The sequence below is a fragment of the Boleophthalmus pectinirostris genome, unplaced genomic scaffold, assembly GCF_026225935.1.
Source record: "Boleophthalmus pectinirostris isolate CB_2022bp ecotype Guang Dong unplaced genomic scaffold, ASM2622593v1 HiC_scaffold_17, whole genome shotgun sequence".
NCBI classification, from domain to species: domain Eukaryota; kingdom Metazoa; phylum Chordata; class Actinopteri; order Gobiiformes; family Gobiidae; genus Boleophthalmus; species Boleophthalmus pectinirostris.
Window position 1 is genome coordinate 32,391,673 of NW_026571115.1, and position 13,779 is coordinate 32,405,451.

At 42.2% G+C, this 13,779-nt stretch overlaps 1 protein-coding gene across 1 annotated transcript in view; it reads left to right on the forward strand.

Annotated features, from left to right (window-relative positions):
- LOC110155069 (nucleosome-remodeling factor subunit BPTF-like) overlaps positions 1-13,779 on the forward strand; it is an 81,916-nt gene that overhangs the window by 42,688 nt on the left and 25,449 nt on the right. Inside the window, 7 exon segments of the mRNA XM_055153102.1 lie at positions 238-366; positions 3,154-3,304; positions 3,516-3,639; positions 5,564-5,831; positions 10,393-10,520; positions 10,609-10,705; positions 12,059-12,207. Coding sequence (XP_055009077.1) covers positions 238-366; positions 3,154-3,304; positions 3,516-3,639; positions 5,564-5,831; positions 10,393-10,520; positions 10,609-10,705; positions 12,059-12,207 — 1,046 coding nt within the window.

The following is a 13,779-nucleotide window of genomic DNA, read 5'->3' on the forward strand; positions in this document are numbered from 1 at the left end:
TGTATACAGGGATTTTTTTTTTTCATGTCGCAGAAGCACTTTGTTTCTACATGAACTGGCTCTTTGCACTTCGATAAAAAAAGACCTTGTGGAATTCGGCTTATTTGTTTTTGCTGTAGTTTTTAGGGAGTTTATTTTTCCTGTACAGATATCGAGACATCGCCCAGCCCTAGTGTGGTCTGTCTATACTTCACCCAAACTTCAGATTGATTGTTTTGGTTTTTTTGTGATCTTCAGAAACCACAGACACGGACATCATCACCACGGAGATCATCAGGCGCAGAGACGTGGGTCCTTTCGGGATCTGCTCCGAGTACTGCATCAGGAAAATCATCTGCCCTCTGGTGAGCCGGGACACCTCCAAAGGTACGCACTTCCATTTCAACCTTTTTTTTTTTTTTTTCCCAAGTTCGTAGTTTCCGCTGGTTTGAAAACTTTGGTCAAGGTTTGGATTTTACTTGGTCAGCAGCTTGGTATTTTATTATTTTTTTTCCTACTTAACTCTGCCAAGACCTGGTTCCGAACGCTGTGCCAAAACCTTAACCTTCACCAAGCTCTTCAACGTAACCTTAACCTAACCGAGAGAAAATCTGTCTGTTGCCTGGCATTTCTGAGTTGTGACATAAATAGAGGTCACTCCTTAACGGCTCCCTAGCAATCAAACTGTAAACAAGGGCCAAAGTTTGTCTAGTTAAAGAGTGATATTTAAAACAGTAATTTATTTTGCTAAACATCTTGAAACTGGCAGAAATGTATTGTCTTTTTGCTCAAATTATCCTGCATTTTGTGTTTAAATATATATATATAAAATTTTCACAATGTAATCTAGAAACAAAGAAAAAAATAAAATTATAAACAAAACCCAATCTGACCACTTTAGAATATAAATTAACTGCACTGAAATTAAGAAACACAAAGCCTAAAAAACAGATTGACACGCATACAAAGGTTGAAATATAAACAGAACAAAGAAAAATGTTTAAACTAAGCCATCAAGGGCTGAAAAATCTTAATGATTTATTGAAGAAATTCAAAAAAGATTTTCACACCTCTAAAAAGATTTTGTTCAGAGCCACGCGTTGTACATCTGATTTTGTCTAGTCTAAGATTCGAAAAGAACATCTCTGATCCGGTCTGCTACAGAAGGAGGCACAGGGTTTTTCCATTTTAAAAGAAAAAGGCGGTGGGACAGTAAAGTGATAAAAGCGATTCCTTGTGTCCACCTCCTCCTGGAAGCTGCAGACCCCCACGTACGACCTCGAACAATGCAATAAGAGACTTAATGATATCTTAAAGGGCCACTAAACACCAAAATCACTTTTTTTCTACTGATTATCTGTGTAAATGGGTCTAAAATAAAAATGTATACCTGTCCCTGACTTTATTTTGGCATTTTAGTGCATGTTTGTTAAATTTGACGACCCCCTTGTTTCCTTAATGACGTTTTTTGACACCTCCGCTGTATCACTAAAGACGTGATATGACGACGTGTTGAATAAGTTAAATGAGTTGAATGAGTTAAATGGAAAAAAACAAATTAGTAGTAGTTTTTTGTTTTGGATTTTGCATCTGACCAGGTAAACTCTCATTTTCATTGAGCTGTTATAAACCTATAAATGAGTTGAATCACATATAAACATCCATAAATGAAGAGTTCAGAGTCTAAGGTTTCCAGAGATACAAATATGTCTGTGTTTCAATTAAGTTCATGAGTGTGAGAATCATTTATAATCACTCGTGGAAGTCCGTTTTCTTTTAAGCAATTATGCTCTATGTGTTGCCCGAGTAATATATGTATGGGTTAGGGATGGGCATGATTAATCGATTAATTGATAATTGATCATTAAGAATTTCATCGATTACGTTAATTTTAATCGACAAACGGAATGTAGGTTGCTGTGCGTAGCGTGACCAAACAGGTCTGTACATGTGTCTCTGCATCAGAAGGAGCGAGACACAAACATTCGGTCAGTCTGCAACGTACAGAAGCACAAATGCGTATTTAACGATGATTTGTACAAGAAATTCCAGGCTTTCCGTTGCGTTCGGGACAAGTGTGAGTCCATGTGCACAGTGTATAAAGCAGCACATATGTTTCTGTGTCCAGTGGGAAAAAGTTTTTCCAGGTGAGAGTCGCGCAATGTGGATGACGAGTCCCCACCTCCCTCCCCCCGTACGGTGTCCTGGTTTTGACAAACGCAAATCTGGTCACACTAACCTGTATTCCACTGAGTCATGTCTTTTAATCCAACAGAAGTTGAACCGTATCAGCGACACAAGAGCTGTAGTTTTATCTTCGCTTAGTTTATGCAAATTAGCGATGCGGTTTTAAGTTTTGTTTCTGTGAGAGTTGAACAAAACTGAATTAAACACATTATAATGTCAAACGGGCTGATGTGGCTCTAGAGTCGTTACGGTTTATATGTCGTAAAGTTGAATTTATTTATGCAGATTAGTAGTGCAGATAGTAATAATAATGATGATCATTTTAACATAAAAACGTTAATGATTAATCGATAATCGATCGTTAATTCTTCCGACGATCGATTAAGAAAATTTCATCGAATGCCCATCCCTAGTGTGGGTTGTTCCTAGTCGGCGTCCAAGGGGGAAAGAGTTGAGCCTTGTGTGCAACGGCCTCTTTAGGATCAACTACGGCCAGTACATTTGGATTTTTGAGTTGGACTAACGGCCGAAAATGAGTCAGATGTGGGTTATTACGTGACGAACGCAGCCACGTGCGTCTGCGGGCGGTACGTGAGGAGCCCCTCTAAGCCCCACCCCGACCTGGCACCGCCGAGCACCACAATGTCCCGCCGTGTTTGGAGAAAAGAAAAATGACATGATCCGAGCGCAAATGTCCGCTCTGTTTCGCACCGGTCCGAATCGTGTTGGATTGTTGTCGCTTGACAAATTATAAATAAAAAAATAAAATAAATAAAAAAATTGACCAAAATAATCGGGATAATAATTTTTTCCATAATTGAGCAGCACTAAAACGAATTCAAATTATCCTGAATTTTGGGCAGATTTTTGTTTATTGATAACATTAATTGTGATTCCTTTTCAGAACTCGTCAGTGGGCTCCTTTTTGTAATATTCAGCTTATCTCTTCCTTGCTTAAATGTTGTGTTTGCTTGTGTTTTTAAACAGACACCCCAACTCCTCAGAGGAAGGGCCTGCGCTCCAGTGCCCTCAGGCCCAAGAAGCAGGAGCCAGCCAAACAGTCTGGGCCCGTCGCCGTGGAGACGTGGATCCCAGAGGAGGAGCTGGAGCTGTGGGAGATCAGAGCCTTCGCCGAGAGGTCCACACTAATAATATATTCTGTCTGTACTACCTACGACCAGCGTACATTCACTAATTATATTTTTATTTTGTGGTAACATTTAAACAATCACCTCAACTTTAAATGTACCGGCATAAAGCAATAAGTGTGAATTTGAGCCCTGGGATATGACCATTATATTCTTATTTTTTTTTAAGTACTAAAACTGTGTGTCTTTGTGTGTTGGCAGAGTGGAGAGGGAGAAGGCACAAGGAGCTGACCCCTCGAAGATCGGTGCATCTCTGAAGACCGTGGAGGAGGTCAAGGCCCACCTGGAGAATCAGCTCAAGCAGGCCAGGCTGGCGGCTCAGCAGGTAACTCTCCCGCAGTCTGCAGCACTTTCAGATCTGTCCAAGGTTATCGAAGGTTAGGAAGGTTTAATTTTACAGTGGAACATTTGTGAGCTGGTACAGATTACTTTCCTCGTCAGATTGATTTGTGTAGCACTATGAATTGAGTCCTGCAAATGTATCACTCTGGAATAGCTCTAAAGGAAAGTGATCGGAACCTGTTGCATAGAGTAACAATAAGCTGATTGGTCAAAGCATCATGACAGTGTAACAAACTGAAAAGTCATCTTTCCCTCTGCACATTTTTGAAGTACTTTGGTCTGCGGTGCCATGTTTGTTTTGGTTTGCTTGGGGGCTTTGTGCTTGACATCCAGACCACAGTGCTCCTTTGTCACTGGTCTAATCTCCATCCCACTGGCCGAGCCCACTCACACCAGCGGGAGAATGTCCAGGAGCAGAGTCCTGCACCGGGTTGGATACCCGCGAGTACCCGGTGCATACCCACAAATAGTGGCTGAAACAGGCGGGTTTTAACGTTCTGAAATTTTACGGGCAGGTAGTGATTACACACGGGTGGGTCAGGTGAATCAAATGAACGACGAATGGGAGAAAAATACCAGACACACATCCAGGACGTCTGTTGCTCTTGAAACAAGTGACATTTCCCGGTCTTTTCCCAGAACAACGGACCAGGCTCAGAGAGACTTTAGTGTTTTTATTACATAAAACCAACTGAGAAGGCGATCGGCTCAGCGGCTGTGCTCCTGGTTTAGTTCTAGTTTAGACCTGGTTTAGTCCTGGTTTAGTCCTGGTTTAGTCCTGGTTCAGTCCTGGATCAGTCCTGGTTTAGACCTGGTTTAGACCTGTTTCAGACCTGGTCTAGTCCTGGTTCAGTCCTGGTTTAGACCTGGTTTAGTCCTGGTTCAGTCCTGGTTTAGACCTGGTTTAGACCTGGTTTAGTCCTGGTTCAGTCCTGGTTCAGTCCTGGTTCAGTCCTGGTTTAGTCCTGGTCTAATCCTGGTTCATTCCTTGTCCAGTCCTTGTTCCAGTCCTGGTTCAGTCCTGGTTCAGTCCTGGTTCAGTCCTGGTCTAGTCCTGGTTCAGACCTGGTCCAGTCCTGGTCCAGTCCTGGTCCAGTCCTGGTCCAGTCCTTGTTCAGTCCTGGTCCAGTCCTGGTCCAGTCCTGGTCCAGTCCTGGTCCAGTCCTGGTCCAGTCCTTGTTCAGTCCTGGTTCAGTCCTGGTCCAGTCCTGGTGATCGGCTCAGCAGTTGCGGTGTGTTTATATTTCAGTCCTGGTTTAGACCTGGTATAGACCATAGTGTAGTCTTGGTGTAGTTCTCGTCCAGACCTTGTCCAGTCCTGGCGTAGTCCTGGCGTAGTCCTGGCGTAGTCCTGGCGTAGTCCTGGCGTAGTCCTGGCGTAGTCCTGGCGAGTCCTGGCGAGATCCTGGCGAGATCCTGGTGAGATCCTGGCATGGCCCTGGCAATCGCTCTGCGGTTTCCGGCTTGTATATGTTTATAATCCCCTAATGACACGACGTAGGTTAAGTCCTGGTTTAGTCCTGGACTAATGGGCTGACCCCGATTTATCACGGGCACGGACGGGTAACAGGTGGAATGTTAACGGGACTAGGCAGGTGCAGATTTAACTTTGATATAATCACGGGTTAACAGGCGGGTGCAGTGCTGGACTGCGCGGGTGTGGGTCTCCAAAACTGGACCCGTGCAGGACTCAATTTGTGTTTCTCATTTATCGAGTATATACAAGGGAAACATTATTGATTATTTATAGATCATTACTACACAATATCATACTGTTTTTGCAGATTAAACAAAGGTTCAGTTAAAGATTATTGCCTTTAGAATCTCATGTTTTCATCGTGTTTTATTTTATATTGAAGTACATGTTCCTGTTCAAAATATTTAATGATATTTTTTTTGTGTTGTAGAAACGTCTGGAGCAGCAGAAGCTTCTAACCACCACAAACACCCCGACCACAGCCACCGCCTCCCCGTCCTCCACCCCTGCCCCCTCCACGCTCTCCACCCCCTCCACCCCTCTGTCCACGGGCCAGAGGACGGGCCTGGTCACGCCCGGGACTAAGATGGTCCTGGCCTCCAAACTGGGCTCTCCTGCGCCCTTCCAGCAGGACAAGAACTTTGAGCAGTCCTACATGTCCTGGGTCAAGCAGGGGCAGAATAACAGCAGTGGCACAGGTACAGCAAAGTCTTTGTGTCTAAATAATGAGTTTTTTCTTCATGGGAGACGCACATACTGATTTCATTGTTTCTCATAGATTACGGGGAGATTAGGGTGGAACTAATACTTTCTGTTTGAATAATTTAATCACAAAAGTGAATTGAATCCTTTCTGTCAACTAAGACTGAATACTTTCTGACACTCCAATCCAAGTTCGCAGCAAAATTGATCATTCACAATCCGTGTATCATTCGTTCACTCGTTTTTCAATATAAAACCAAAAATAAGAAAACGAAAAAACAACAGTTTTCTTCATTATTTGTCTCCAAAACCAAAATGAAAAAACAGATAATGATTCGTTTTTTCAGTTTTTGATTTTATGTTTAAATGAAAAATGGAAAAAACTGATAACGGCCGTTTCCCGTTTATGTGACTTCCGTGACTGCGATGCCGAACTTTTGCACCGCGTACGGACTGAACCAGGACTGATCCAGGTCCGAGACCAGACCGGGACCAGAGCGGAACTGAGACCGGGATCAGCAGTCCGAGCGGTTCGGTGTCATCATCTGCGCGCTGGTTCCGTGCGGGGAAAGTGAGAATGCGCTGTGGACTACAGGTCCGGACGGGCTGCTCCGGTCCTCCGCGCTCAAGAACCGCGGCTGGTTCCGAGGTGGTGCAAAGCATCCAACTGACGCTTCACACCAACGAAAACGAACCGAACTAAGAGCTTTTGGTTCAAATGGACCAGGTCCGGGACCAGAGCGGGACCAGAGCGCTACTGAGACTGGGACCAGACCGGGACCAGACCAGAGGCTCAGAGCCCACGGCAGGGCCGGAGCTCGAAGCTGAGGCTCGGACCCCGCGGAGGCTCGGAGTCAAAGCTCGGAGTCCGTCCTGGTCCCGGTCTCAGTCTCGCTCTGGTCCCGGTCAGGTCTCGGACCTGGATCAGTCCTGGTTCAGTCCGTATGCGGTGCAAAAGTCCTGCATCACAGTCACGGAAGTCACGTAAACGAAAACTGAAAAAAAAACGAATCATTATCTGTTTTTTCATTTTGGTTTTGGAGACAAATAATGAAGAAAACTGTTGTTTTTTCGTTTTCTTATTTTTGGTTTTATATTGAAAAACAAATGAACGAATGATACACGGATTGTTCACACCTAAGGGTTCTTCATTGGCCTTAAAGGTTGTATGGAGGATTATTATTTTTTTTTTTTTTAGTTTCAAATTGTCAGTTAAAGTTTAAAACACCATTACAGAGACGCAGCAGCTTTGTAATTATGATGACCAAAAAAAAAGAATGAAAATCTATCAACTGTGGACGTAGTGAGGCCAGATAAACATCAGCCAATAGAAAACGAGGTAGCGTCGTTTTCTGTTGGCTGTTAGGTTGTCAATTAAACTTCCTACGTTTCTAGAGTAACTGACTCGCCGGCGCGCGGGGATTACGTGGTTTATGCAGCGGTTCTTAGAGGCTTTTTTAAACTGTCGCTTCCTCGCAGTTCACACAATATTTGTTGCGATGGTGGACGAGAATCCATGACCAGTTCGCCGCGAAAGAAAGTCCGTTTTTGAGGTCACTGAAAGACGAAGAGAAGGGGAAAAGGAGCAAAGCCAAACTGAGGTGATTCTTGGAGATCTTTTCCAGCGATTGCGTGAATCAAGCAGACGAAGGGTCTAAAAGAGACTGACATGTCGGTCACTGAATTATTTCTAGACAGGTCACTTCAACAGTAATTCTGAACGCGCGCACAGGTGTAAACAAACATGATTTCTAGATTAAGGAGGCGGGAGGAGGTGTTTCTACTGAGGGAGCTGTGGAGGAGGACAAAGGACTGTCACTGTATTTCTTTTCCTTTTAAAAAATCCTCTATACAACCTTTAACTCTTAACATATTCTCCTTACCGTAAACAACTAGGACAGACATGTCAAACTCAGGCCCGGAGTCCAAATTTGCCCACGATATAATTATATTTGGCCCACGAGATCATATCAGATATGTATTAGAGCTGCCCGCCGGCTACAGATAGACTATAGAGACCTTATTTATTTTAAATGTTGTTATTATTTTATATTTTGCTTGTTCTGGATTCTGTGTTTAAGCAAAACGATTATTAAGATTTATTTTAATAAGAAAAGGTTTAACATTACGTATCTCAGAAAAAAAGAAAACAGGCAGATGTTGTTGAAATTTTTTTAATAAATATTTAGTTTGGCTCACGATTTAGTCCCATTTTTTAATTTTGGGAATTTGAGTTTGACTCCCCTGAACTAGGATGTGCTGTTTTCAGGGTAGTTGGCTCCTCACATCACAAAGTTATAAGACAGTGACTTATAAAACACTGTCAGAACTAAAGGAGCTTGGGTGAGTGCCAAAACATTTCTCCAGTGGATAGAATTAAATTTTTTTCAGGTTGTTTTTAGACTTTGGGGGAGAACTTTAGTCTTTGGAGAGCATCATATTGTTATGATGTTTAAAGGTGTGAAAAAAATATTGAAATATCAATATATCGTATCATTTAATGTGATGATACAGTATTGATATCGTGGGCTGCTGTATCGATATATCGCCAAGAGTATTTTTTGGTAAATTTTATTAACTCATTTTGTTACAGAGCTACAGTTTTGTTGCTTGTTTAGAGGAAGGAAACTTTTATGCAACACCTTTGACATATTCACTTTGCACAAGAAGTGGTTTAACAAAGACTTTTAGTATCACAGCCATGATTTTATTGAACCGTATCGAATCGATTTGAAATATATCGTATCGATTCGAAAGCGTGTATCGAGATATGTATCGTATTGGCAACTTCTTAATGATCCCCAGCCCTAATAATGGGATACACTTATATAATTTCTCATTTGCTATGTTTGCATGAGAGCTTTAATTCTGAATAAAAAATCATTTAATTCTGAGTAAAAATATATTCCGCTTAAAGGTTGTATGGAGGATTTTTTTTTGTTTCAAACTGTCAGTGAAAGATTAAAATATCATTACAGAGACGCAGCAGCTTTGTAATTATGACCAAAAAAAAAAAAAAAAAGAAAATCTATCAACTGTGGACGTGTTGAGGCCAGATAAACATCAGCCAATAGAAAACGAGGCTCCCTCATTTTCTATTGGCTGTTAGTTGTCAATCAAACTCCCTAGTGTAACTGACTCGTCGGAGTGCGGGGATTACGTGGTTTACGCAGCGGTTCTTAGAGGCTTTTTCGAACTGTCGCTTCCTCGCATTTCACACAAAGTTTATCGTGACGGCGGACGAGAATCCACGACCGGTTCGCCCAAAAAGAAAGTCAGTTTTTTGAGGTCACTGAAAGAAGAAGAGAAGGGGAAAAGGAGCAAAGCCAAACTGAGGTGATTCTTGGAGATCTTGTCCAGCGATGGCGCGACCGAAGCAGACGAAGGGTCTAAAAACTGACGCGTCGGTCGCTGAATTACTTCTAAACAAGTCACTTCAACACTAATTCTGAATGCGCACAAGGACTGTCGCTGTATTTCTCTTCCCTTAAAAAAAATCCTCTATACAACCTTTAAAAAGATCATGTAAACACTTAATTCCCAATGAAAATTATTATTCAGAATTAAACTTAATTCTGAAGTAAGTGGGTGGTTTATTCCGATTTTAAAGCTGATTTAATTTATTCCTCGATCATGTAAATGTTTATTCTTCTTAAAAATAATTGGAGTCGTTCAGTGGATGCTCGTTGGGTCGCCCTTCAGACACGATCCGAACAGACGGGATCCACCAGTTCTCGCTTCGATCTAGAGGTCTGTGCGCGACTGAATTTCCCGCCTACATCTGCAATATTTTGTCCCGCTCCCGCCTGCAAGATGGGGATGTTCGCCTTTCTTAAGCTCTATCAAACACGGAGAAGGGAAAGGAACTGTCTAAAATGTGTGCGAGATTAGACCACGTCCACAAGTTCAGGCTACTTATAATGTTTTAATTAATGCCAAATAAAATATCCACCACAAATTATGTATGATAAGGCACACATTCATCGTTTATGTATTGTACTTTACACTCATATATAGTTTGCGGGACTGCAGTTGAGCCCACAATGAGCTTTCAAAATGTGTCCCGTGCCACACTGTTCGTCGGGTCTCGTGGCGTCGGGTCCCACGGGTGCAAGGCAGGGCTCTACTTCGGACTTTCATCCACGTCTCTTTGGATTTGCGAGCGGGATGCGGGAGTGGGCTGAGGTAGAGCAGCAGCCGTCGACTCGGTTTGTCTTCTTCCTCCCTTCTCCGACACTCTTCCCTTCTCCCCCTCAGCCGACAGACGTAAAGCGTGATGACAGAAAGTTCGTATCGTGTTTGTGTCCGTGGCGTAACGACAAACCGAGATGACAGAAAAGCCGGTAGCAGCTGAAGTGTGTGTTTTCTTCCAGTCGACGTAAAAACATTCGTGTCTCTGTCCAATCAGAATCGTTTCCGACCCCCAGACGTTGAGCAGAATTAAACAAAGGCGATTTAACGTGTTTTTCATGTAAACTCGAAGGAGAATATTTTAAGTCAGAACAATTAATACGGAATTACAAAACATGATGTAAACGTTGTCTTTGTTCTGTGCAGATAACCAGAAAGTCACTAGTATTTTCCCATCCGGACCTCCTGCCAACCTGAGAACCTACAGCACCTTACACCCTACAACTGGAAACCTGAACCTCCGAGCCAGCGCCTCTTCAACTGCTCAGCCTCAGGTTTCTGTCTTTTATTTGCCTAATTTATGCATCATTTTTCTTCCCCCATCAAATGTACCTCTCTAAAGTTCCTCTGCTGTGTTTCCAGGCCGTTACTGCCGCAGGTCCAACCCCGGCCGGCGCGCCCACCCTGCCCCCCGCTCAAGCTGCTCCCACGGTTGCAGGGGCGCTCAAGAGTCAGCCAGGTCTGGATTTTATTTGATTTATTAACAGTACAATACATGCGTAAAGGGCCTGTACTTGATTTTACATTTCTTCTGGTTATGATAAACGAGAAGTATTGTTTTATTATCGTTTGACAATCAACTTCACTTGGAATATCCACGCAAAAGTCAACAGATTGAGGGGAAAAATCAAGGAGGAAATTTGCTCCCGGAACAGCAGCAGGAGTCGAAGAACACGGAACTATTAAGCTTCGTGAAGAAAAGTAAACGGAGACTTGGAGACCTATGCATTTTTAATAGCTGATAGAGAACTCAGACGCACGCAGTTGGCGGAGAATCATGGGAAAACAACTGCCTGACACCGTCCTAGACAGTTGATTCCCTGAGAGAGAGAAAGAAAAAACACAAACTAAACGGTCTTTCCTATTTGAAATGTCAGAATAGTAGATAGGACTAAGTGGGCGGTGCTAAAACCTCAAACTAAAACACATTTCTGACTCACAGCTCATAATAATTAACATTTTAGGACGCCACACACTACAGTAGAATTTGCCCGATATTGGCTGCGATTTGCTTCTTCCCGAGTTCGAGGAGGCGTGACCCGACTTTGTTTTGAGGCCACTGCGCTCCTCGTGTGTGTGGTGTCCTATCGTAACCACCAAACATCAGCTACACTAAAGTAAAAACATCAGCTACACTAAAGTAAAAACAGAGGAGTGACGGAAACTGAGGCAAGTTACAGACTCAGGAAATAACGAAAATAATGAGGCGACTTTATTCCTCTCTTGTAAAGTTGTAAATTTAAAGTGCAGCGTCTCATCCGCATTATCCACAGAATTTGTCGTCCGCAAATAATGACCCCAGTCTACAAAATCACAATATTAATCTAGTTTGAGTTGTTCTTTAAAAGTAAAAAGGTGGGAGTAGTTCCTCATGTGCGTTTGTTTACTTCCACACAGCGCACGGATCGAGGTGAAGCTGCAAATAAGCGATACTGACTCTACTTCCTACTTCTCCCAACCTTCTGAGCAATAAAATCATGTATCTGAAGTATTGCAGCACATTTCACAAATAATAATAAGACAGTTTAGGCTTGTATCTAAATTAGAAGTGCAGAGCTTTGATCTTTTGAACACTTAAGAGTCTCAAAGCGATCGGGAAACAGCTGACGCAATCGTGCTCACAACTTTATAACCAGTGGTACGTAGCCATATCCAGCTGGAGTCGTTCAATTGCAGATTTTAAGTCTCATAAGATTCTCCTCGTGTCTGGTGTGCGTTTAAAAATCATTTAAGTCCAAAAAATCCTGTAGTGTGTGGCGGCCTTTACACTCTTTATTTATACATGTACTAAAATGAAATTGTTCTCCTCCAGGTCAACCTCTGGCGGCGGCAGCTCCTCCCTCTGCCTCCCCCGCCCCGGCTGCAGGACAGACCCCCGCGGCCCCTCAGACCCCCAGGCCTCAGCAGGGTCAGGTCAAACTCACCATGGCCCAGCTCATGCAGCTCACTCAGAGCGCTCAGGTAAACTCACTGCAGGAGCTCAAAAATTTTACTATTAAGTGATTTTTTATATTTTTTTTTTCCCTTGTGAAGACTAATCTGAAAATTTGATAAAACTGATATTTAGTCCCACTTTTACTTTAGTTTATATTTGTAAATAGTTTTAATTTTCTTTAACTCTTTCCCCCATGAAGACGACATTTGACGACCCCCCTGTTTCCTTAATGACGACTTTTAACACCTCCGCTGTTTCACTAAAGACGAGATTTGACGACCTTTAGAAACGGCTCGGTTTTTTACATTTAAACAGAGACTGTGATAGGTGGGGGCCACTACAACCCACACTAGACTGACCAATAGGATTCAAGGATATGTTTTCGCCGATTTTTACTGAAGTTAATCGAAATAGTGACGATGGTAGCTTCCGGAAAAAACACAACACGAAACACGTGCAATGGAAAGATCGCGGCGCTGCGGCGCACAGTTTTAGAAATAATGAGGAGCGGACGTATTTTATGGATAAGTTTAGAGAAAGTGACTTTTATAGATTTCAAAGTGATGATGTTGAAGTTGATTATAAAGTGGAAAACAGCGATAGCGACGGACTTTCGGGGAGAAGGTGAGAATGCCGCTGATGCGTCTGTGTGGAGTCCTGCGATATCCCAACAAACTATCTGAGCTTTATACTCGATTATGAACCAAAATTGCCCTGAAATCTGGATGTTGCCCAGGCCAGTCCTTTAAAATATTTCAGTCTTTTTTTCCAAGATGCGATGTTTGACAGAATCGCTACAGAAAAAACGCTTATGCAGGAGCTCTGCACACGAGAAAATAACCAAGATGACAAATACTGAACACACACTGACGGGGAAGAGTTTTATTCTTATATTATTATATTATAATAAGCTAAATTAGTTGAATAAGTTAAATGAGTTGAATAAATAAAATAAGTTGAATAAGTTAAATGGAAAAAAATTAATTGGGTGCACACAGGTGAACAACAGGTAAAAACAGATGTACACTTGGCTATACTGTATCTGGTGATATGAAATCTGTTTAAATACTTTGACAAAGTATATTTTTTTATTTTTTTATGAATATAGTACTCAGAACATGCAGATATCAGATGCTGAATGTAGTTTTTTGTTTTCGAGTTTGCACCTGACCAGGTAAACTCTCATTTTCAGTGAGCTGTTATACACCTATAAATGAGTTGAATCACATTTAAACATCCATAAATGAAGAGTTCAGAGTCTAAGGTTTCCAGAGATACAAATATGTCTGTGTTACAATTAAGTTCATGAGTGTAAAAATCATTTATAATCACTCGTGGAAGTCTGTTTTCTTTTATGCAGTGATGCTCTATGGGTGTAGCCCTAGTAACATATGTATGGGTTGTTCCTAGTAGGCGTCCAGAGGGGAAAGAGTTAACATACTTGGGGGTAGGATTTTTTGATATTATTAACCTTTCCAGACCAACGGGATAGTATACGATACCTGGGAATGTATTTTTTATAACATAACTTTCCAACCATAAAACAAAGACACTTACTTTTTTCCTTGAAAGGCTGAGAAAAGTGGCATTCTGAGCAT